This window comes from Cavia porcellus, unplaced genomic scaffold, assembly GCF_034190915.1.
Source record: "Cavia porcellus strain 051 isolate PalLab524CR breed Dunkin Hartley unplaced genomic scaffold, mCavPor4.1 scaffold_6, whole genome shotgun sequence".
NCBI classification, from domain to species: Eukaryota; Metazoa; Chordata; class Mammalia; order Rodentia; family Caviidae; genus Cavia; species Cavia porcellus.
Window position 1 is genome coordinate 77,016,368 of NW_026947489.1, and position 24,219 is coordinate 77,040,586.

Below are 24,219 nucleotides of genomic sequence, written 5' to 3' on the forward strand. Positions count from 1 at the left end.
TGAGGATTGAACCCAGGGCTTTCCCAACGAGCTGTAGCCCCAACTGTATTTTAGTTTTTATTTTGAGACGAGGTCTTGCTAAGTTGCCCTTGCTGGACTCAAACTTGTTAGCCTCTCAGAGTGCTGGGAGCATAAGCACGCACCCCTGTGCCCAGTTATATATTAACTAAAAATTTTAAAGCAAATGACCCTTACTCAGTTTTCCCTTGTGCTTAGAATAAAGCTCCAATCCCCTGCTCCAGCAGCCGGCAAGGATTCCAGGATCTGACTCCAGGCCAGACTGTAGCGTCTGCTTTCCATTCTTTTCTTTGGCTTTGCCACAGTTGCCTTCTTTGTTTCTCCAATGATCTAGGTCCTCTTCTGCCCCAGGGTCTTTGTCCTGGACATCACTCCCTCCTAAATGCTTTCCTTGATCTTCTAAATGATCAGGTCTTTTATGGCATTTTTCATTCTGTGTACTGTATTTTGTTTTGTTTCCTTCCCAGAAAGCAGGTAACAAGGAACGATTTGGAAGCTGTGTCTGGCACTTATTCCAGCGCTTCATCTTTATGCTTTTGTTATCTGGACCATTCCCCCACCAAGCTCAGGCCCCCAGGGGAAAGGCGTCTTGTTTTCTGTGTTCTGTCACTTTCCCAGAGACTGATATACTGCTGGGCACCCACTAGATGCTTCAGGAGAAAGGATGCTGTTGAAGCAGCCAGACCAGTGTCAGAGGCTCAGAGGCAACAGCAGTGCCCTAGGACTGAGACCTGGGTGCTGGGCACTGCCGGAGAAGAGGAGAGGGCAGAAACAGAGTTGGCGGACAAAGTTAACCTTCTGGGACTTCCGGGCCTCTCCCAAGATAAAATCCCAGTTCTCACCATGGCCCAGAGCCTGACTGATCCGGCCCACCAACTGTCTGCTGCCTCTTCCTCTTCCTTGTCCACCTTGCTTCCTCCTCCCCAGCCTCTTTCCTCCTGGCCTGGCCTTCTGAACATCCTCCCAGCCCCAGACCTCTGCATTCCGTGTCCCTCTGCCAGCGGCTCCCTCCTGAGACTTCCTTGTGCTCTCCCTCACCTCCCTCAGCCCTGGCTCCAACGATGCCTTTCTTCTCCATTTGTGCCCTCTCTCCGTTTTGTGTTCTCCCACTCTTCTGGAAGCTCACCCTCCGGCACACTGTGTGCTCCCCTGGTTCATTTACCACCCACCACACTGCTAGCTTCTCAGCAGCTAGATTCCACGCCAGATCTCTCTGACCCAAGGCATTTGCTTTTAGGCTTCAGGAACCTGCAGCCACATGAACACCCTGCACTCGGACAAGGGGCTAGCAGGGAGGTGCACCCATCTACAGACACCTTGGAACACCCACAAGGCCACCAGGGATACCTCCAGCTTGTGGGCTCTCATGGAGCAATTTGTCAATCCTGGCCTGAGGTACCCATAACTGCATCCCCCAAATCCTCTGGTACTGGCAGCCTCCAGCCATCAGCCTTCCCCCAGGCTGGCAGGCACCAGTTCCTGGCAGAGGGGCCAGTGTGTAATTAAAACTTTGAAAGCTCCCTAATTGCCAGTTCTTCTCAAAAACTGGGAGGCTGGTACTATTCTGAGCCATCCCCGTTGCTGTCCTGAGGCATGTAAAGAGAAACAGGCAGAGACCAGGGCCAGGCTGACATGGAGGTGGCCCTGGAGAGGGCTGGAACATGGCCAGAGACCAAACGTGGCACCCTGGCACGGAGAGGGCTCAGAACTGTCTGCTCTGTGGCCGCCTCCCTGCCTCCCCTCCCCCACAACTTGCTTCCGCCCTTGCTCAGAACTATGACATCAAACAAGCCGGGCCCATTCAATCTTTATTCAGGTGGCATAAAAATCACTATAAAAACTTTACAAAAGAGCCTCAGGGAGCTAACGGGGCCCTTCCCTGCCTACATCCCTGAGCTTCTGGGCACAGGAGGGAGACCAGAAAGAGGAAGGAAGGAGTCCTAGCAGGGTCAGCATATCTGAGGACCAGCAGGGAGACTGGGGTGGCTGGGCATTGGGAGCAGGCGGAGGCTGGCCTGGCCGGCCAGTTATACCACCTTCTACCTTACAGAAACAGGCACAAGGCCCCCTGAGGAGCAGAGGCCCACAGGAAGCTGTCTGATCCTAGGATGATACCCTGCCCCCCAAGGTCCCACCATAGCTCTCCTCTCCCTAGGCAGCATGTTAGAGACCTGTCCAAAGGCAGACTCTGGCTCTTGTGCTTACAAGTGCCCCCGATGATTTGAGGACTGACCCAACCACCTCCTGACAAAACCAGACTGCAGCTGCCCTACCACCCAGACCCCAGAAAGGATACCCTTCGAGCCACGTTAGAGGAAATGAAGTGGGATCCCGCCAACAATTCCCTGATGCCTGCCCTCCGGCCTGCCCACCCACCCTAGACATCCCGGGAAAAGCCAGGAGACAGCAGGTCCTCTCCCTGCTTCTCCCAGCCTGTCCCGTCCCACAAAGCTGGTTGGAAAAAGTCACAAATTGAAAGGATGGTCCAGGTAGGGGACTCGGGATTCTGGTGGCCACAGCCCCTCACTTGGGGATGATAATATGGGGGTAATCATCCTCTGAAGGGGGTTCAAATTTCAAGTCAGGGCTGAAGGACTTGTCCCAATAGGGGAAGCCTTTCTGTCTGTAGATCAAGTCCTTGGTGTCCGGGGAATCCTGCTGCTCCTGGAGTTGGGGCTGTGCGCTAGGGTTGGGGTTCCTCACGCTGCCCACAAATAGGGGCAGGCCTGTGGTATCTTCAAGGATGAAGAAGAGAAAGGGGCGATTCACACTGAAGGAGGAGAGGGACATGCGGGACATGGCCGTGCTGGTGGCCGCAGCTGCCTCCACGCCAACCTCACTGAGCTCCAAGGTGGACTGATGCTGCACACTGGACACCACCAGTCTCTGGTCAGAGATCCCACGCAGGTCTGGGGCCTGGAACAGCTCCTGCAGGCCTGGCCAGGGCAGAGATGGCTGATCAACACTGCCCACCGCCCAGCAGTCTGCCTGGAGCTGCTGGTACCCTAGCCAGGGAACACCTCATACTCAGCCTTCTACTTGGCTTCTGTTTAACCTTTATATCTAGCGTAAGTGTCACTTCCTGTAGGAAGCCATCCCTGGATTAAGTCCCTCTTCAGTATTCTCCCCAGTGAGCAGGAGAGATCACTTAGGCTGAATTGTTAGGACTAATTCCTCAGGTGCCCACCCGTTAAACTGGGCATTTTGTATGCTCCCAGTGCCTAAGAAAATGCCTGGAATAGAAAAGTTGTGTAGCAAACAGCTGCTGGGAAGATGTGTCACTTTAACACATCTCCTTCCTCTTACAGAGGCTCAGATGCCACGCTGGGCTCTCTACCCAGCATTCTTTGCAGTTCTCGGTCTCAGGGATCAGAATTGGTCTCCCTCCCCTGGAACGTCCAGCCCTCCCCAAGGCAGAAACACCAGGGATTCATATCAAACCTTCTCACCTTCTTTTAGCTACGGAAAAGTCCAGGACACAGGCCAGCTGTGACTCAGTCCCAGGGTCAGCCAGAGGCCTCTTTCCATACACACCGCCCAGTCCCACCCAGAGGTTGCCCATGCATAGCCTCCTTACCCAGTTGGCTGAGGGTGGACACCAGATCCAGCTGGTGTTTCAGATGCAGCTTAGGCAGCCACACCTTGGTGGGCCTCTCTCGCAAGGAGGGCTGGTTCAGGGTGTCCCAGGTCAGGTTGGCCAGTACCTGGGACACGTTCCACTTAAAATGAGTGGGCACCATGACCACGAAACTCATGTTGTTCTTAAAGGGGAAATGAGCCACCTGCAGATAAGGGAAGTGGGGAGCATGAGGCCCAGAAAGCATCCAAACCTAGCTGGTGTCTGAGCCAGTACCACGCTCCTGAGATGGATGGGCTACGCAGCTCAGTCTACCCCGATCAGCTGTGTGCTTGACCTCCCCATGCCTTCCCTTTTTCCTGCTGGAGTGACACCATCTGCCTCACGTTGCCAGGTGAGTAAATCTGATCGTGCTTTTAAACCTTCCAGCAGCATCTGCATCTGCCAAGCCATGCTTGGTGAATGGTAGGGTTCTCACTTTCTAGCTAGCTGTGTGAACAGGCTGAGAAACTGCTCTGCCTCTGTTTCTCTGCAATGTATGGGTCACTAGTTTCCAACTAGCATTCTAAGGAGGAGCCATCACAAAGCTCAGTATCCTCTCTACTCCTTTTTACCCTCACAAAGTGATTTACCAGCTGTGTGCATTATTGAGCTATTGAGTCAGATCTTATCTGAACCAGGTGTGGTGGCACACACCTGTAATCCCAGGACTTGGGAGGCTGAGGTGGGAGAATCACCATGAGTTCAAGGTTAGCCTGGGCTATATAAACAAATTCAAGGCCGCCCACACTGCATAGTGAAACCCTGCTTCAAACCAAAAACCAAAAATCAAGCCAAAACAAAAAAGATCTTATCTGAAGGGACCCCTACAGCTAAGGAGCGCACAAACCACTCAGCTTGAGTGTCTTTTGTGGCCACGACTCCCTGAATTCCACCGTAGCACCCTGTGCACAGGCTCCCTGCTGGGGGACAGCATCAGGCCTTCTGCGGAGGGACTACAGGAAGGGAAGGTCGTGAGATGGAGAGACGGAGATAAAGGGTGAAGGGAGAGGGCAGACACAGCCCACAGGGAAGAAGCAACAGGAAGAAAGCCTGTGGGGAAGCTTGTCAGACTGTCACTTTGGGATGAGCAGGACAGAAACTGGGACCTGGATGCAGGGCGCACTTGCCCTGCTTACAGACACTGCCGGTCTCCCCAACAGTTCCTTCCTGAAGCATTGATTATGCTCTGTGTCGTGGTCACCTTTCAAAACCAACTAACGCTGCTGTCTCAGCCACAGCTGATTGGTCCAGGAATGAATACTCTGTCAAATGGAGCACATTTAAGCCAAAAACCAGGCAGGGCATGCCTGAGGCAGGTTGGCACAAAGCTATCCAGACAGAATGTTCTATGCCCAATGCTGAGAAATGTAACAGCATTAGATTCTCTAAGCACTGGGTGAGAGCTCAGATCAAGTCAGGCTTGTGTTGCTGAGATCCTGATTGGTTACACAGCTGCTGAGATGGTCCCTCTGCTGCCTTACAACCCTCATAAGGAACCTTCATCACGAGGATGAGGGTACAGCTCAGCCATACGGTGCTTGTGTAGCATGTATGAGGCTCTAGATTGGATCCCCAAGACCACAGAAACCAAAAAACAAAACATAAACTCTTATTGCTGAAAGTCCCTTGAGTCTCAGCTCAAAGAATTCTCCTTGACCGTGCTCTCTAAAATACCTTCTCCCGAACTGGACATGGTGCTGTGAGCCTATAGTCTCAGCCACTCGGGAGACTGAGGAAGGAGGATCACCTGAGGCCAAGAGTTCAAGGCCAGCCTGGGTGATACAGCAAGAGCCCATCGAAAGAAAGAAAGAAAGCAATCATTAACAGAGGATCTTTTTCTTTCCTTCATAGCACTTACCTCTCTCTAAAATGAGAGGATTTATGTTTGCTCCTATACTGTGTATCTTCACTCTTAAGGCAGGGCCCTGGTTCCCCTTGGGGTCCCATTAAACCCCAGTGCCTTGGGGCTGGGGGTTTAGCTCAGTGACATAAGCGCCTGCCTTGCAAGTGTGCAGTTGTGAGTTCGATCCCTGGTACCAATACAAAGGAAAAAGACAAAAAACAAAACAAAACAAAAAAACCCAGTGCCTGGAACAGTACCCGGCATACCATCCAATATATTTTCACCAAATGAATGAACCTCAAAGAGCCTGGCACCTTGGTCTGCTTCTCTGGGGTTATAGTGGGACCTTTCACAGCTGCCTGTCCCCCAAATATGACTACAAGGAAGATGGGGCACCCATCATAGCCCTGTGGCTGCCCCATAGTCTGTCCCGCCCTTCCCTGCCTTTCAGCACTCAGACGCTGCCTGCTGGGCGACGAGGGGTGACCTGTATCTCAGGCTGCTCCAGCAGGAACCATCGCAGAGGGTACGCATGGGCTTGCATCATGTCCACGGGGACTGTGAACTGCTCATCCAGGTGAAAGGGTTCTTGCTGAGTGAGGCTCGGGTCAAACTTGTTCCTCCAGAAACCTGCAGCCAGGGAGGGCACGAGGCCATGTAGACTGGGGCCAGCCTCTCTCCATCCCACCTCAAACCCACCCAGAGGAAGAGAGGTGTAGGCCAAGCCCCAGGAGAGGCAGTGCAGGATGGAACTGCTCGATCCAAGGTTTCTTCTCTGAAGCATTTTTGAAATCTGGGCTTCTGTTTTCTCCATTCCCTGCAACACCGCCAGGAGCCCACCCGAGTCTTTGTGGCCCATTTTTCCCAGGGTGGTCCTGTTCCAGGCCCCCACCCCACCATACCCAGACCATGTCCTGCCTCATGGCCTGGCCTGCATTGCAAGCAAAGCCCTCAGAACAGGGCCCACTTAGCTCTGCTCAGCCTCCAGGGTGAGGACAGAGCTGCCTAGCAGGGGACTTGGGAGAGGAGGGGCATACTCTGGAAGTGGATGGCATTGAGAAGAAGCAACACGGTGTCTTCCGACAGCTCTGAGAGGAAATTCTCAATCTTCCCTTCTGTGACCTCCTTCACCCATTGATTGATGTTTGCCACATCATCTTCCTGCCTTCCCATCAGGTTCACAGGCTTTGCGCCAAAAAGCTGTTCTGACTGTTCCAGGAATTCTTCTTTGATGGGAAATCCTGTGCACAAAGGGTGCAAGGTGTTCACTGGGCCCAGGGCTCCACAACCACCTGGTCTCCAATTGGCTACCTGAGGCCAAGCCCATCTCCCGAACCCTTGGTCCACCACAGGCCACCCTGTAGGTGTTTCCTGCTGTCAGCACTTACCTTTCTGCAGGTACATCCTGGCAGCCATGCGGAACGTCCCAGGGCCCAGGTGCTGGCACATGTGGCTTAGCAGATGGGGAAGGCAGGGCCCCAAGTCTGCGTGCAGGACCTTTTGCAAGCTCCGAAGTGTTTGGTTCTGAGCCCCTGGAGGGGACCGTGTGGGCTGAGGCCTGGGCTATGGGTCCTTTCCAACCCTACCACCCACTGCAGCCCTCTGAGAGACCCATGACGAACATGCCGAAGGGACCACACGCTCTCCTCCCACGCCTACCGACTGACAGGACTCTCGGGTTCTACTTTTAACTCTGTTGCTGCCAGGCCGAGGGCAAGCCTCACTCAGGGTCCCTCCCCTCTACAAACCCCACACTAAGACTCTTAAGCCGAATGGGAGATATTGTAGCTATCAAATTCTAGCATAAAAATCATATTCTCCAGCCCAGCACCTGGGAATCTGATTCACAGAGACCTGAAAGGGCCCAGGAATCTGCATTTTTACCAAATGTTTAAATGACCCTGATGGAAAAGCACTTGTTGGTAACCTCTGGAGTAGAGATCCTCCTACTGGCCTCCCAGTTCCACTGGCCTGGACAGATGCCACCACAGTACCTAGTGCCAGGTGAGACAGTGCCAAGGCCACACTCAGGGGTGACAGGATGAGGTTGGGGCTGGTGGACGTTTGGGATACCACAGAGAATAGGTCAGCACTGAAAGTCATCATGGCCTGGGCAAGCCTGTGGATCTCCTCTGGGGTTGGGGGGTTTTTGCAGTCTCCTGGGGACTTCTTCAAGGCAGTCTGGTCAACAGGCTCCTACCAGGACAGGTCAGGCAGGGAGGTCAGGCAGGGATCAGTGAGGTCAGGAGGTCAGCTTCAGGTTACATATGGAATATCTCTATCGTAGCCTCTCTGCCCAAGGGTGGTGGACCTTGTCCCAGATCCAAGCGAGAAGGAGGGTCACATTGGGGGTCCTTCCCACCCCTTTCTTCCAGCTTCAGCTTCTGTCTCATGGCCGCTCCCCTCAAGTCCCTCACTCTTGCTAGTCAACCCCCATCCCGCTGGTCTTGTCCACTCTTCCCCAGCCCCACCTGGTTGTACCTGATTGTCCAATTTGAGGAGAACAAGGGGAGACAGCTTCTCCTGGGCTGGCCCACTACCTATCTGCAAAAGGAGGAAGCTGATGAACAATGACCCTCCCCAGAAGTCCCTCCACTTAGTACAAGCACAGGCTAGAGGCCTTGGAGCCCCCGCCTCTCATGCTCACCTCACTGGCCGAGGGCTCCATGGCGCTCACGGGAGAGAGCTGTCGAGGAAGGGGTGAGGGTAGAAGAGGGAGCTCCTTACAGCCAAGCCCTCCTTGGACCTGAGCTCCCCTCTTCTTCCTTCAGCCCCTCCGCCCTCTTCCACCCCCACACCTATCAATGTCATATTCAACTTGCATATCCCGTCCCACACGTCCTCAGTGAACCTCACCACAGAGCAGGGATGCAGAAGGCAGGACAGGCCAAGCACCAGGATCCCCCGCAGCAGCACCATGTTCCTGGGTCAGGGATAGGGTGGCTCAGTGCCCATCTCAGACTCCCACGCCAGGCAGCAGACCCTACCTGTGTCACTGCTGCTGCCAGGTTACCGACCAGGACACGCACTGGTTTTCTGTCTTAAGGCTGGGATTTCCCCCCTTGACCTGCTCCCCTCTGTGAAAAGTTTGTGGGTTTTCACGTTTCATGCGCTGATGGTATTTAGGTTTATAGGGGTTTGGTAGGAACTTCTTTCTTCCCGGCCTTGTATTGTAAATCAGACCTGGGTTTGAATCCAGGCTCTGCCTTTCACCCAGAGAACCTTGGGCACTCCCTTAACCACATTTAGGCTTTGCCTTATCCTGGAAAGTGGTGGCAGGAGTCCCTAGGGATTGGGCCACAATTCCACGCAGATTGTGAGGACCAAAATAAGACATTCTTTGTAAATGCTGCGTACAATGCCTGGCACTCAGAGGACAGCAGGCATCAGCCTAGCTCCCAACACACACTTCTGGGAAGCCTGCCCCAAGCCTCTCAGAAGGGTTCCCACCCCACTGCTCCTAGCCAACCTGCTGTCCATTGGGCCAGCCTTTCTGAGGCTGGCTAGGACTTTCTCAAAAGCACAGACAGGCCCATGAGGCCCTGAAGGCTCAGCAGAGGTGGTGGCATGGCCAGACAGCTCCCTTGCTGACCTAGTAGCACAGCTCAATGAATGACTCTGGCCCCACCACCTTTGAATAAATGACATACAGGAATCATAGGCCTCACCACTGCCACCCCTACACTGCCCCAGGCTGGTCTGGGAAAGCCAGGCCAGCAGGTAGGGCTGGGCAGGATAAATAAGTCCTGGCCTTGGCCTTAAGGGTCTCATTCCCCACCACCACTACACCCTGCTCCAACCTAGGCCGACCCTTCCAGAGGATCCTTCCATCACCCCATCCCACTGAGGGCCCTTGCCAGGGCCTGATCTCAAACCTGGGTGCTTCAATCTTTTTAGTAAGAAAACGCTTCATTTTTTAAGTCTCAGGAGTCCTCCTGATGCCTCAGTCTTGGCTCCTCAACACACTAGGAGGCTGTGAAAGCACAGGCACCTCAGCCAAGTAGGCAGCTCCCCGCTGGTCCCCAACCCAAGGAGAAGCCAAGCCACCCCTCCGTCCTACCTCTGCTGGCCTCTCGCTGCTGCACACAATGTTCCTCTGGCTCTACCCAGGTGCTCCCCACACTCCAGCCAGCCTGGCCTAGGTCTGCCCTCCCACCAGGACCTTTGCTCTTAGCCAACCCCTGCTCAGCTTGCTTCTCTCTGGTAAATATTGACCTGCATATCCGGTTAAACATTGATAAAGAAGCCAGAAGCCCCTTTCCCACTAGGGCATCTAATTCTGAGACAGACACCAAGGCCTCTATGGATCAGGATCCCACCTGAGCCTGGAAAAAATGAAGTTCAGAGGAGACAGTGGAAGAGGCTGGGCCTGACTCTATAGTAAATCTTCTAGTGACCCCACAAAATGGGGATTATCCCTGATAGGCTCAGAGAGGCTACGTGACCTGACCAAGGCCACAGAGCAGGGCCCAGAGTGACACCGATTCCTATTTCTAATGTCCTCTCCACCTCCAGAGCTGCCTCCCCCACCTTATAAAACTATCAGGGCCAGGGATTTAGCTCAGCAGCACAGCACCTGCCTGGCAAGTGCGAGGTCATGAGTTTGATTCCCAGTACCAAGAAAAAAAAAAGTGTGAATAACAAACTTGTTATCAGCAGGGGCCAGAAGATAAGTGGTGGCAAGAGCAGAGATGCTAAAGGATACAACTCCTCTCAGCACCCCATCTTTTCAGGAGCAATGCTTGAGCGATGAGGCTCTAGGAAGTGGCCCAGGGCTAGACAAACCAGAAACTCTGCATTTTGTACCTCCAAAAGAGCAACCATCCAGGTGTGGTGGTACAGGCCTATAGTCCCAGCATTTGGAAGGCTGAAGCAGGAGGATCACCACAAGTTTGAGCCCAGCCTGGGCTACAGTCCAAGACAGCAGCCTGAACTACATAGTGAGATCCTGTCTCAAAGAAAAAAAAAAGTGGCCATCAGGTTGCCTCCCCGTCTTACTGTCCTACTCCTCACCCCTTCTTTGTTGTCCTGGACGCTACTGAGTCTCAAGTTTCCCCATTGTGTCACCACTATCAAGGTAAGTCATAACCCCAATGTACCGGCATACTTGCAAAATCCCGGCCCAGGTAAAATAATAACACCACGTCCCAGAGAAGGAAAAACAAATCAAGCCTCACTCCATGGCTCTTCCAAAGGATTTATTGATCATATTTACATCTATTGCAAATAGTGAAGAGGCAGTAGGGGCCAAGCTCAGACCTCAGCTCTGCACCAGATGAAGACCCAGAGACGTCTGGGTCTTCCTGCCCCTCGGAGAGACCTGAGATGCAGAGATGATTCTTCCCACCTCTTCTCTCACCCCCCAGGGGCTCTGGACCCAGCAGTTGCCTCCTCAGCTCAAGGCACACACACTGTGGTGAGGAGGTGGAGGCAAAGCCCGGTCACTCCTGGCAGACGCCGGCTGGCCCAGCCCACCCTTTCTCCCCTGCTCCTGTCTTCTTGCTTCACTTCCTGGTCCCACATGGAGTAGGGCCTGGGCGGACAGTTAAACCTCAAACCCCAGCCCTTAACTCCTGGGTCACGGCCAGCTCTCCTTAGGCTCGAGTCCAAGCACCATCATTGTCCTAGACTAGGACAGCTTCTTGTCCCTGGGGACAGGGGCAGAGAAAGCCCAGTAAAGGCAAGGGTTGAGGGGAGCTTGGCTAGACACTGACTGGGCAAATCCAGTCTCCCTCGCCCTTCCTGGACCTCCCTCGTCGCCATGTGGACCTAGAGGAAAGAGATAAATTTCCCTTGCTTGCCTTACTATCTGCTGGCAGGAAGTAGCAACTCCCCAAGCCTTGAGTGAGACTCCTTCTGGCAGCCCTAATGGCACTGGGGATTCAGGAGCTGCTCCCCAGGCAGAGGCCTTAGTTGGAACAGCATGAGCCCTGGCTTGTCTGGTGGGATAAGTGTGAAGAGCTGAACTCCCAGGGAATATTAGCCCCCTTCAAGCCCAGCCAGCTCCCCCATGAGCCTATGCCAGGAGACGGATGACGCCATTGTCTGAGCCCAGCAGGAGGTGGCGTTTCGTGGGCAGCAAGGCCAAGCTGGTGAGTGTGCCACGGAAGTTCTCGGAACTGAGCTTTGTGGTGGCCTGGGATGGCGGCTCAAGCAGGGAGCAAACGCCAATCTTGTTGGCCACAGTGCCGGTGACTACCTCACTGCCATACACATCAAAGGTGTGGATGGGGTCCGAAGCTGACTTGTAGTGGTGCGTAGGCTTCTGTTCCAGCTCCTTCCAGACAGTCAAGGAGTGATCGGAGGAAGAGCTGATCAAGACACTGCCCTCCACTGCCTGCCAGGGGAGCAGAGAGACTTAATGGGGGCCTGAGGCCTCCTGTACACCTTCCTGGCCCCAAGGTCTTCGAATTTCCTCTCACAACACACTGGGAAGACAGGCCATCCCAAAAGGTGGCAGGTTGCCACCCTGATACACCATATAAACATATAATGTGGTCATCCACAGTTAACAATAATACATTGTGTAATTAACCTAGCCGTCACTGTCATTTGAGAATTTATCACGTGTAGGCTTTGTACCAGGCATGCCCCAATACCACATTTAACCTTAAAAACAGGCCTATGAGGGTCAGGGATTTAGCTTAGCGGCATATGCCCCTGCCTGGCAATCGTGAAATTGTGAATTCGATCCCTGATACCAAAAACAAAACAAAAAAACAAGCTTATGGTGCCTGTAATTCAGAGGCTGAGGCAAAAAGATCACCATGAATTTGTGGCCATCCTGGGCTACACAGTTAGGTCAAGCCCAGCCTGCACTACAAAGTGAGACCCTGTTGCAAAAAAACCCCAAACAACCACCACCACCAGAGAACAAAGCAAAACAAAACAAAACAGAAACAGCAAAAACCAAGTCTATGGTGCAGATGATGCCATGACCTCCATTTTTGAGGTGGGGGGAAGGACACAGATTCAGAGAAGGCATCATTCCGAGGGGATGCAGCTTGGTAGTACAGAGCTTGCTCAGCACATGTGAACATGTGAGCCCTGGGTTCCACTCCCAGTGCCAGAAAAAAAAAAAAAAAGAAAGAAAGAAAAAAGAAAGAAAGAAAAAAAGAAAAGAAAAAAACAAGAAAGAAAAAAAAAAAGAGAAAGTAATCCTATCAAGGTCACGAAGCTAGAGAGTGGCAGAGCCAGGACTAACACCAAAACTGCCTGGAGCTCTCCTCACACTTTCTTGGAATGTTTAGGGATGCCTGGAACACAGCAGGAACCTGCCTTTAACAACAGCAATGCTAGTCCACTGGCAACCCAAGCTGGACAGGACAGTCTCAGTTGTTTGGAGAAATTCTCTCACCTCTGTTCCTCCCTCACAGACCTTGCTGAGCAGTTCCCTGTGATTTAGAATGGGGTGCTGGGGCAGGGGGCAGAGCAGGATCCCCAAGCCCAAGCATACTCCTGCCCTCACCGGGACAGCCCAGCCAGGGGCATGGACTCTGCTCAGTGGTCTGGGGGCAGTAAACAGCATCCCAGCTGAGCTTTATTTAACCTGAACTGGGTCACGGACAGGGCCTGACCCCTGATCCTCCAAGCAAGATAAATATGGACAAGGGTTACTCATTAGAACATCTCCTTGGTGCAGCAGGGTTAGCTCTGCCCTGGGTTCCCACCCCCAGAGCCTGCCTCCTACTGGGGTGCTGCTGAACTTAAGGGACATCCTGAGCCTGTCCCTGCGCAGGCCTTAAGGACAGGTTAGGGGCTGGAGGCCAGCATGAGAAGGGGAAGGGGACCAAGCTGTCATTACCTTTATCTGCAGAATGTCTCCCTCATGGGCTGGCCAGCCTCGCAGAACCAGGCCCGTACGGGTATCCAATAGCACCATAAAGCCTGAGGAGAAGCCAGCCACGACACTACGGCCACTGGGGCTGACTGCCAGGGATCGGACGAGCCCAGGATTCAGCCCACCACCCAGGCGGAACTCGTGCTGCAGGCAGAGAGAGATTGTGCTGAGGTGCTGCCACCCACTGCAGCCGCTTCCCCTGAGGTCCTGCTCATCACCCAAGCCCCACGTGGCTGAAAAGCCTGGGCTTTAAGCTCCATCTAGGGGAAGAAAAATCTCAAAACCCAGGCCAGCGTCCTGTCGGTCCACAGAGTGTTTGCTGTGAGAGACAGGCCCGTCTATCTCCAAAGAGAAATTCACAAGTACCCCAGGATAGCAGCTGGCTCTCTCTGTGTGAGTCTTCTCCTGCCAGGGCCCCAGAGAACCAGGAAAGGGACACCCTCTGACCTGTAGGCCAGGCTTCCTGCAGTCCACAAAGCGCAGGGTGGAGTCGGAGCTCGCCATGGTGATGCTGGTGTGGGGGGCAGGTACAACGGCCACAGCAGTCAGGGGTCCCCGGCTGTCTGACGGCTCCACTGTGCGAAGGGTCTTGCCTGGAAAGGAAAGGCCTGGTGTATCTGGGGTCCCAGTGGCCAATGAAAAAGCCCCTTGGCTTACCCCACACCCAACTCCCATCCCCCAGGGATCCTCATAAAGTGCTAAAGATGTTTCTGGACTTTTCCCACCTTCCTCCTTCCATGGCAAGGTGGGTTTTGATTCCCAGAGCAACCTCTTTCTTCACACAGTACCCTCCGATAAATGGCACCTCTCTGGATCTGCCCGTGTCTACTCCTTGCGTCTCATTCCATCCCCTCCCTCTTTACAATCATATCGCTCCCTACGATGCCAAAAAGCTATCAAGCAACCATTAGTCAACTACGTACTACACCCTACACATGAAGCCAAACTCCTAGGTGTTCAATCTTCTAAACCAGATTTCCAGATTCTCATTTTATAGATGCAAAATTGGATGCCTTCAGCAGCCAAGCAATTGCTCAAGTTCACACAGCAGGTTAATTGGCAGAGCAAACTGAAACACATATCTGCACTCTAAATGCTCCTCTTTCTGGCCTCCTTGGGTTTCCTTCTACAACTTATCATTCTGCACACCCCAGCAGGCCCCCATTCCCAGTGGCCCGTTGGGGCCTGGTATAGCAGCACCAGAACAGGCCTCACCTGGGCCCGCTCACCTGTGAAGGGGTCCCAGACGTGCACAGCCCCGTCACAGCTCACCACATACTGCGGGGCCTCAAGTTGGCCCACATAGAAGACACTCTTGCGGTGCTGGGCATAGATGAGGCGGGGGGCTGTTTCGCTGGTGCCATCCCCATAGTTATAAAGTGGCCAGAGGCGCACAGTACGATCCTTGCTGCCGCTCAGGAAGAAGTCCTCGCTGCTCAGGGGCGCCACACACTTGACCGCCCCCGAGTGGCCAGGGAAGCTCTGAAGGCGGATCTGGTGGAAGTGGAAGTGGGCATCCTGCTGGCTCACACCGATCTCGTACTGCCAATATGCCAGCCAGTTCCCGCTCAGCCCGTGGGCACTCCGAGGCAGCTCTCGCTTCAGGGCGTTGTCTTCATTCCCACAGCCAAGGTCCCCACCACCCACTCCAGAGATGGGGCCCAGCGGGCCAGGGCTCTCAGGCTGAGAGTCACTGGGGATCTGGATTCGGTTCCCAATGAGGACACTCCCAAAGGTCCCTGAGTGGCCATCATCCTGGGAGGAGCCCCCACCCTGGGAGTCCCACTCAGGGGCAGTTCTGGGCACAGTGGGTTCCACACTGGCAGGGTTGTGACTGCTTGGGTTCATGCTTTCCAGGTACAGCCCCGCCAGCTCCCCAACCAGCTCGTGGTTGGGGACGATTTTCCAGATGATGTCACCTGGATGGGAGTGAGAGAGGTCCTAAAATCAGGGAAGATGGCAAGTGGCTGCCACCACCCATCCAAGGACTTAGAAACCACAGAAAACAGGAACGGCACTGACTGTACAACTCTAAGAAGTCTCCTCATCTCTGACCTTGGTTTTCTTCCAAATAAAAGATAGAGCTACTCACTTAATACATATATGTATGTGCCATCTCCACAAGGTAGGTATCATGCTGGGCATTGGAAATAGAATGGTAACCAGACAGGTGGTACCCTGTCTTCCTAGGGCTTAAAATTCAGTAGGGAGTAATAACACAACTAGGGAGATAAAATATGGAAATACCCAGCATAGTGCTTGGCCCATAGCAAAAGGTACAAAAATGGTAGGCCACACACCACTTTGCACACAGCTTAGGAAGACCATCAGTACATTCATCTCCCACCCCTTCCTTCCCCAGGCCATCCTCTGAGCCTGTCTTTAGGGCTCATGCCAGTCCTTGTTTATATGTCGCCTTGGGACTTGGGGTCTAAAGCAAAATCCCAAAAAACTGTACTTAAAACCTTCAGATGACTGTGGGGGTGGAGCATGGGGCCTTTCCCTGGGAAAACATAGCCAGAAGGCTGGGTAAAGGGACATGAGAGCGTAGTACCCAACAAGCAGGAGAAGGGCACGTAGATTGTGTATGCCATCTCCAGGGTGAACACCTTCTGCAGCTCATCCAACAGGCTGGGGTCCACTGGCCGCCGCTGCCCATCGGAGAAGACTGCCTCAGGCAGCTGGCCCTCTTCGCATCCCTCAGGGTCCAGCTGCAGATCCTGTGGGTGGGAAGCGCAGAGGTCAGCAAGTCCATGGTCCAGGCATAGCCTGTCTCAGTCTGGCAACTTGGCCCACCTGCTGCCGAAGTTCATGCAGCTGAGAGAAGACTTGAAAAAAGGTAGCCACAGGCTCGCTCAGGTGCTGCTGGACCATCTCCTGTCCAATGCGCAGACAGATGAGGGCGATGAGACTGATGGTCTTCACACACAGGACAGTCCGAGCCTGGGCCCCACCTGGAAACCTAGAAACAAAACTCATGAGCTCTAGATCCTACTTCGTAAGACTCAACCAGTCTATGGGAGCTTTAAAGGAAAGGAGCTCCAAGACCAATTTGTCTAAGCAAAATGACAAGATGGAGGCACTGGAAAACAGTATGGCTTGCTGAGGGTGCCAGGGATCAGAACCAGCACTCTTTTCTTCTTTTTCTTTCTTTCTTTTTTTTTTTTTATGTAGAATATATTTATTGAGAGAAAGCAAGCTTCTGTCTGAGAGAGAGAGACAGAAGGGGTCCCGAGTGGGTTGCCCAGCACTCTTCTTTTCTTCAGTGCTGGGGACTGAATTTAGTGCCCCATTAATGTTAGCCAACTTCTCGACTACTGACCTACACCCCTGGCCCAGAATCAGGATTCTTGGAACCCAGCCCTGTGTCATTTCCTCTCCTTGAAACTCCCCAGTCCCCTCAGCTAGGTAGCTCCCTTCACAGAGCTGGGACAGGGGCCTACCCTGTGACGAGGGAGGTGAGGAAGCTGAGCACAGGCAGCAGGACCTCGTGGCTGATCCGGGGTAGGATATCCATGAGGGTCGTGTCTGACAGGTATACGATGATCTTCTGAGTCAGGGTCACTGCCGCCAGCAGTCCTGCCTCCTTTCGACTGTTCAGTCGGCTGGGGCTTGAGCTGCTACCTGGAGCCACCTGGGGGCCCAGAGTTGGTAAGAACCAGGCTACTGATGAGTCGCCAACCTCCTACTACCCCAGAGCCTGGACCAATCTGTAGGTCCTCAGACTCCTCACTTGGAGCCAGAAAGACCAGCAACTGACCAGGTAGCTGATGTAGGGCAGGTACTGGTAGGTGAGGACGGGCTCCCCGTACAGGTGGGCAATGTGGAGGAGGCAGCTGAGCACAGGCCCCGAAACTACGTCGCCCAGGACTGGCCTCTTCTGGTAGATGTTGCCGGCACTCAACGGAGGGTTCTCACCACTGCTGACCATGAACTGCTGCCGAGTGGGCCCTGCCAAGGAAGGCCCAGCAGCCTTGAGCATCTAGCGAAAGGCGGAGGAAAGCTACTCTCGCTCCCTCTCATGTGGATTCTGTCCTGGCCCTGGCCAAGGAAGGAAGGCACCAACAGATTGGAACCCAGGATCTGTCCAGGGGGCGTGGGAAGGATTCTCTAGAAAGGGCTAAAGATGGGCAGGGGCTTGGAAGGAAACCCAGTGTCTGCACTGAGCACAGGCTTACCAACATAACAAGATGTCAGCAGGCGCAGCAGGTTCCGGGCCACGTGCCTCGAGGCCACTGTGGGGCCAAGCTTGGCAGACAGCCAGCGGACCATCTTGCAGGCTGTATCTGCAGGGCAGGAGCAGGCCCTGAGCTTGTCAGATAGCGGTGCTCAGCACCCCTCCCAGGCCACCCCACTGCGCCACACCCCATCTACCCAACTTTGGCAGCTGCTCTCTTACTGAGCCCAGCCTAAGTCTGATGACAGCACACAACCCCTCCAAGGGCAGGGGCACAAGTGCCTGGTCCTGGCCCACTAACTGCGAGCAAGTTCTCTCCTTAAGCATGACCTGCCAGAAGGTAACCCTTCCAGTGAATCTTCCAGGTCCCTGAATGAAGCGAGGTCCAGCCTGGCCCTGGGCATATCCCCTCTGGCCTCTTTTCTATGCTGTCTAACCACGGAGGCCTTTCACTATTTCTGTGATGGAACCACAACAGCCTCAGCCTAGACTGTTCCTCCCAACTCCCACCCTACCATTTATGGCTATTTCACACTTCTCTGAACCTCGATTATCCCTATCTTCTTCATCTTCCTCTCTCCCACCCTCTAGGCTGGGCTTAAACTCAGAGCCCCCTTGCATTCAAGGCAAGCACTCTACCACTAAGCTCCATCCCCAGCCCCATGTCCCTGCTTTCAAGCAATGCTTCTCTGACCCCTAAAACTGGATCTAAGTCCCATTTCACTCAATCATGGCACTGACAGGTTCATCTACATAAGACTGTCTCCTTCTCGGCATCATCTGTGGTAGATGTGAAGCCCACCAAGGCAGGTTACAGCCATGCTGTATATGGATCTGGCTGGACCCACTGCTTGGCAGAGTTAGCTAAGGGAAAATCAGGGGGAAGGCCCCACAATACCCCCCAGATCTGAGGGCTTACCAAGGAGGATCTTCTGCTCTTTCCCTTCTGACTGCTCTGTGAGGGACTCCTCTTCCTCCTCTCTGTCTCTTCTGGTGCCGCTGCCCACAACTGTCTCCATGGATAGCACCGTGTCGGACAGCATGAGCTCAGATGCCCCAGTGACCTCCTCTTGCTCCCCTTCCTCTTCCTCCAGGACTACACAGCCTTCCTCCTCCTCCTCTTCCTCCTCAGAGCCTTCACTTTGCTTCAAATCCTGGCTGCTGTCACCTGACTTGAGGCTATTCTTGTCCCCTGGGGCACCTCCATCATCTGCAGGCCGCTCCTCCCCCAGGGAGGTTTCGCTGGCACTGCTCTTGTCACTCAGCCGACCCAGGCTCACAGCCTCAGCCTCCTGGGGCTGCGGAGACTCAGCTACATAGAGGCCAGCTTGGAAGTCCTCCGTCTCAGGGAGGTCAGCCTGGTCATGAAAGCTAACACCAGATGTGTAGTCTGGGAGCCCCAGGCCCGAGGCGGCACCTGGCTCCTCTTCCATTTGCATCTCCTCCCCAAAAGCACAAGAGGTGGGCCCGGTCCCTGGGAGCCCACTTTCCTCATCCTCAGTGGCCCCCACAAGGCCTTTGCTCTCCTCCTGCGAGGCCTCCACACCAGCCAGCACCTGCAGGACATGAGGCAGCAGGTGGCCCAGAAAGGCCTGCAAGCCCAGCCGTACCATCAGCTGAGCCACAAAGCAGTCAGTGTACAGATAGAAGCGGCCATGCAGCCGGCAGGGGCTCTCGTAGGCACCAATGAGAGGCTTCAGAAGGTACTTATTGGCATTTCTGGGACCCAGTGCCTTAGCAACAGGTTCAAACAGGTACCAGGCTGTGTACACTGCTGTGTGCTCCTCAGACATGAGTGACAGCACAAAGGGGAGCAGGATCTCCAGGCCCTCGGGAGTGATGTCATTTAGCACTGTGCCCAGCTGCTGCCACAGAGCAAACACCAGCTCCCGCCCCTGGGCCTCATCCTCCACATGCCTCGCCTGGTACAGGAGGATGAATCTGTGTAGCGCTGGGAAGTAGGGCGGGAAGGGAACCACAGAGTTGAAGGGGCTGAGAAGCTGGGCTGGGCTGGGCGGCGGTAATCCCTGGGAGACAGGTTTGTACTCAAACAGCGGGTCCAGCTTGCCTCTCCTTGCTACCACAGAGCCTTCAGATCTACTCAGCTGCAGAAGTGTGTCCAGCACGGGCTGCAAAGACACAGGGACCTCTCTGGGGTGGCACGCGCACAGTCCCCGGATGGCCTCGAAGCGTACATACAAGGGGGCATCACAGTGCAGTGTCCGGACTCTAGTGGCAAATACCATCTCAGCCAACAGGACACCCAGTGCCTGCATGTCCCTTTGAAAGAGGTCCTGCAGCTGCACAGGCGCCTGGACCTGAGGCTGCTGAGGTACCTCCAGCTGGCCCCCTAGTCCTTTTGCCAGGAAGTTGCCCATTTTCTCCAGCTCCTCCAGGGCCTGCAAAGGACTGAAACCCTCAGGAAGAAGGATCTTCCCCTCCTCACCTTCCCCAAGGTCTGCCCCAGTGGCTTTGCTCCTGCGGCTGAGTCGAGAGGCAGAAGCTGCTGAGAAAGAGAGGTGACCACCAGGGGCTTGACTGGAGGAGAAGCCCAGTTGGTCACCTGTTTTCCCAGGGAGGGAGATAGAATCCAGAGCTTCTGTGGCCTGCTCTAAGTCATCTTCCCCTGCCATGGGCCTGTCTCTGGTCCAACCAGCCTCACACGGAGTGGCCTCTAAAACCAATCTGCCTACGCCATTTGTGAGTGGTCGTGCGAGGTCTTCCCTGCCTGTGGTCTCCTGGATGGCCTGGACCAACAGCCGAGGGATGACTGGAGGCTCAGGGCCACGAGCGGGCACCCCAGCCAGGCGCTGGGGATGCGGCTGATCGAAGAGCTGCACCACACCATAGCTGGTGAGATGGGTGTGGGCATCTACCAGGTGCAGACACACATTCTTCTCCTTCACAGCCTCCTTGCCCTGGAGTTTATAGCCAAATGTAAGATCAATCCAGTGGTGCAGGTCCTGGGACACCTCGCGGCTCTCCAGCAGTGCCTGGTGGGCAGCCACAAACTCCTGGCTGGAGCTGCACCAGGCTGGCACATCCAGGTCAGGCATATCAGGGTGGATGGAGCAAAAGATAGAGGGGTCAGTATAGAACTCAGGGATGCACTCATCGGGTGTCCAGGCCTGCATCCGCTCCATGCTGGCAGGGTACTCGTGGGGCTCCCACTGTGCTCGGACATGTTCACAGAGTACTGAGCGGGGTGTGCGCCGAGCCTTGTACACGTAGTATGTGATGTCAGAGAGCACATCTGAGATGTGGTGAGGAACATGAGGTGGCTCCCCACTGCCCGCACCACCTGCTACAAACGCCTGCCGGGTCATCTCATAAGTGAAGTCCAGTTGTTTATCCCCCTTGTTGAGGCGGAACTTGGACTTGCGCAGGTCTCGGAAGCGCCCGTGAGGTGTTGTGAAGTCCACCACCCAGGGTAGCACTGGGTGATAGTTGGGATCTCCTTGCCGCCTACCTGCCAACCTATTCAGCTGCATGAGATAGTGGAAGTTGCTTATTCTGCCATGGACCCAGTCTAGCACAAGGCCCCTCAGCTCCTCCTTGCAGGTGGGACACCCAGGTCTCCCTGCCTCCTCGTTAGATTTAACGCCTGTTCTGTCCCTCACTAGAGGGGTCTCCTCGTTATCATCCTTCATGGGCATCTCATAAGCACTCAGGTCCAGCCGTAGCTCACTGCAAAGCTTCTCATCAATAGCGATATGATGTAAAGACAGAGCTCCGCAGGCCAGGCCTTGGCGGTGACAGGCATCCATGGCTCGCAGCACACGGAAGAGAATGAAAAGGACCTTGGCTTGGCTATTGGTCAGCTTGGCAGGGCTAAAGGTAACTACATCATGCAGGGTGAACTGTACGTAAGGGTGCACCACATACAGCATCTCTGGTGACTCCAACAGGGCCTCCGCTCGCAAAAGGCTGGGACAGGCCAGGGTACCCTGAGAAGGAGAGGGACCATCTCTGGTATATGATGAGCACTGAGTGGTTTCACCCACTGGCAGGAAGGAGCAACCATAGACCCTCTGCAGAGCCTGTCTTACTGAGTCCAGGGCAGGGAGGGCTGAGGGGGCAGGACTGTGGTTATAGGGCTGCCCGTAAGTGCGGTAGGCATGGCGCCACAGGTTGCGGTAATTCTGGCCAGCCACTTCTTGCATGAAGCGAATGAGGGTCTCAGGACTGGAGGACCCCTCCTCAAGGGTCAGGCCCCCATTCAGCGGGTAGGTCAGTCGCCGTTTCCGCAGCCCATGCACCTCCACGCGCGTCCAGCCCGGGGGCAGCCTCTGTACTGAACGCTGCAACAGAGTCCTGACTTCCGCTTCGCCCAGGCCCTCTGCACGGGGGCTGGGACCCGGCCGGCGCTCGCGGAGGCTGGCCAGCCAGCGCGCGGGCACTAGGGCCACCACGTGGGTGCCCTCCGGGGCGGGAGCTAACTGCCGGGCATCGATGTTCAGGTCCCTCTCCACGCACTTGAGCAGCTCTTCCATGTCCGGGCTAGGGGGTGGGGACCAGCCCTCAGCCGGGTTGGTAAGAGCCACTTCCCGCCCCGTGCTCCCTTTGGCCATCTCCTCTTGGCCGCCTGGGGGCAGCGCGGGGCTAAGCCTAACCCCGGCCCTCTTGGAGCTGGCTTCCGGGGTGCCAGGCCGGGAAGGTTGAGATGGGCGAGGGCCAGAGACTCAGACGCAGGTGGCTGGGGTAAACTGGCGACAGAAGAGGAGAGGACGGGGCGGGGAAGCTCTTACCCCTTCACAAGGTCCTGCGCTCCGGACGCGGGCCGCCAGGATGCTGGGCGCCAGCCCTGAGTTGCACCGTGACGGGTCAGCTGACGCGGGTCATGTGATCACTCCGGCACGGAAACAACTGCACGTGGCTCACAAGGGTGGGAGAGACCCCGCCTCCTGATGCGGGCCTCACCTTCTTGCCCCTCAGGCTCAGTCCTGGCTTTGCATTTTTGCTGGGCCTGCTACGCAATCTATTGCGGCGGTTGGCAGGAGAGGGCGATCCTGACCCGGCCTTGGGCTTCTCTCCGCGCTTTCTCCTGCACACAGATCATGCCAGCCTTTAAGCAAAGTGTCAGTGATGAGCTGGGGCTTTGGGCATGAAGACCCCTCAGCGCCTCGGTGCTGCCTTCCAAACCAAGCATCTTTTTAATTTTTGGAAGCACTTGGTCAGTAACAATTTCCTCGGCCCTAACTACAACGCCCTGTGAAGTAGAGGGCAGAGTTACTATTACATGTTTACCAGGCGACAACCAAGATATGCCCAAGTGGCTAGGGGAGGGTGGACTCCAGAATCTGGCGTGTAGACTTCTTTCAGACCTGGAACCCTCCCTCTTCACAGTCCACTCCGGTGTTGTCTTTTTTTTTTTTTTTTTTTTTTCCTTTCTTGCTTGCTTTCTTTCTTTCTCTTTCTGTTTTATTTTTGGGAGCTATAGAGAGAGAAGTGGCCCAGGCCTAGAGGCCCAGATTCTTGAGGGGAAATAGTCCCCCAAGACTTCCTGTTAATGATCTGCCTCTGGGTGCCACAGAGCCAGCCAGTGTGGTCGGAGGCTTGCACACACTACTGTGGCAGGAGGTTGGGCACAGAAGAGGGAACAGAAACCAGAGCTGCATGACTCCTTCGAGGGGGTCTTTGGTTGGGCTCATGTGTCTGCAGTGTCCTGGATCTGGTGTAGTTATTGTTTGAGTCGTTTTTGTAAGGGTTTGGATAGAGGTAGGAGCCCCTTCAAGGTACTTTAAAGAGGCGACCTGACAAGCAAATGAGAAGACAGGAATGGCTCTGCCATGACAGATTCCATCCACCTCCTCCTACTTGAGGGACAGCTGGAGCCACTGATGTGCTTGGTCCCACGACTGTGGGCAGTAATTACGTAGAGTCACCCATTTATGGGGCATTTACCAGAAGCTGGTCACCTGCAAAGCACTTAACATACTTTGTTTAATCATCACCACTACCCCTTAAAAATTATTTTTATACACATTTTAGGATGAGGAAGCATTTGTAAACCTGCTCAAGGTCACATAAAAAGCTAAATAAAAGTTGAAAATTGAGAATGGTGGCACAGGTCTATAATTCCAGCAATTTGGAAGGTTAAGGCAGGAGGATCACTTTGAGATCATCGAGGTGAGCCTAAACTACAAATCAAGATCCTGTCTCAAAAACACCGGGAAAAAAAAAATTGAACTAGGATTCAAACCCAGACCTATCTCATTCTTTCTTCTTGTTTTTTTTTTTTTTTTTTTTTGTACCAAGGATTGAACTCATGACCTTATACTTGTCAGGCAGGTACTTAACACCGTTGAACTAAGCCCCCAGCTATGCCTCGCTTATTCTAAAACAAGAGTTCTTTGTACTTTTTAACTGTTCACTATAATTTTTTCACCAGGTTAATGGAGTAATGAAGTGTCCTTGACAATTCCTCATCCCCAACTTTGACATGAGTACCAGAATATGGGGGGTTGTCTGTCTGGGTTTTTTTGTTTTGTTTTGTTTTTTGTCTTTTTGAGACAGGGTCTTGCTATGCAGTTCAGGCTGGCCTTGACCTCGCTTTGTAGCCCAGGCTGATTTCAAACTCGCAATAATCCTCCTGCCTCAGCCTCCCAAGTGCTGGGATTACAGGCATGAGCCACCACGTCCAGTTTGGTTTGTTAATTTTTAATTTTTTGGTTGTTTTTGTTTTTTGTGATGGGATCTCCATTTGTAGTTCAGGCTGGCCT

The 24,219-nt window shown here is 54.2% G+C and overlaps 2 protein-coding genes and 1 long non-coding RNA gene across 5 annotated transcripts; 1 reads left to right on the forward strand and 2 right to left on the reverse strand.

The window, feature by feature from the left end:
- Window positions 1–1,809: 1,809 nt before the first annotated feature.
- On the reverse strand, window positions 1,810–9,675 carry Serpinf2 (serpin family F member 2). Of its 2 annotated transcripts, XM_013152359.3 has the most exons (11): window positions 9,541–9,571; window positions 9,356–9,453; window positions 8,337–8,403; window positions 8,128–8,166; window positions 7,962–8,024; window positions 7,475–7,676; window positions 6,869–7,012; window positions 6,518–6,721; window positions 5,968–6,110; window positions 3,596–3,800; window positions 1,810–2,954 (listed from the first exon to the last, which is right to left on the reverse strand). In XM_013152359.3, exons 2-11 carry the CDS (start codon window positions 9,391–9,393, stop codon window positions 2,542–2,544), a joined length of 1,518 nt encoding a protein of 505 aa, XP_013007813.1. In that variant the 5' UTR covers window positions 9,394–9,453; window positions 9,541–9,571; the 3' UTR covers window positions 1,810–2,541. The 2 variants fall into 2 exon arrangements, with proteins under 2 accessions (XP_013007813.1, XP_003469587.1); XM_003469539.4 differs by lacking the exon at window positions 9,356–9,453 and having other exon boundaries at window positions 9,541–9,675.
- Window positions 3,799–15,412, forward strand: LOC134476500 (uncharacterized). The gene is made up of 2 exons (XR_010048206.1): window positions 3,799–3,989; window positions 15,178–15,412. It is a non-coding gene; the product is annotated as an uncharacterized LOC134476500 (long non-coding RNA).
- Window positions 10,662–22,348, reverse strand: Wdr81 (WD repeat domain 81). Of its 2 annotated transcripts, XM_003469677.5 has the most exons (10): window positions 18,417–22,346; window positions 17,499–17,606; window positions 17,081–17,271; window positions 16,764–16,954; window positions 16,117–16,282; window positions 15,875–16,040; window positions 14,550–15,239; window positions 13,768–13,913; window positions 13,285–13,464; window positions 10,662–11,817 (listed from the first exon to the last, which is right to left on the reverse strand). In XM_003469677.5, exons 1-10 carry the CDS (start codon window positions 22,066–22,068, stop codon window positions 11,497–11,499), a joined length of 5,811 nt encoding a protein of 1,936 aa, XP_003469725.1. In that variant the 5' UTR covers window positions 22,069–22,346; the 3' UTR covers window positions 10,662–11,496. The 2 variants fall into 2 exon arrangements, 1 of the variants encoding a protein (XP_003469725.1); XR_010048205.1 differs by lacking the exon at window positions 10,662–11,817 and having other exon boundaries at window positions 14,536–15,239; window positions 18,417–22,348.
- Window positions 22,349–24,219: the final 1,871 nt, after the last annotated feature.

Bases quoted from the DNA above. Each gene is read 5' to 3' on its own strand.
- Serpinf2 (XM_013152359.3), bottom strand. From the start codon at position 9,393: ATGAAGCGTTTTCTTACTAAAAAGATTGAAGCACCCAG. The intron at 8,404-9,355 runs GTTTGAGATCAG...TCCCTGACCCAG, and splicing joins AAAAAGATTGAAGCACCCAG to GAACATGGTGCTGCTGCGGG. The intron at 3,801-5,967 runs GTCACCCCTCGT...CCTTATCTGCAG, and splicing joins TGGAGCAGCCTGAGATACAG to GTGGCTCATTTCCCCTTTAA.
- Wdr81 (XM_003469677.5), bottom strand. From the start codon at position 22,068: ATGGCCAAAGGGAGCACGGGGCGGGAAGTGGCTCTTACCAACCCGGCT. The intron at 17,272-17,498 runs GTAAGCCTGTGC...CTTCCTTGGCAG, and splicing joins GCTGACATCTTGTTATGTTG to GGCCCACTCGGCAGCAGTTC. The intron at 16,955-17,080 runs GTCAGTTGCTGG...CTGGGCCCCCAG, and splicing joins TGCCCTACATCAGCTACCTG to GTGGCTCCAGGTAGCAGCTC.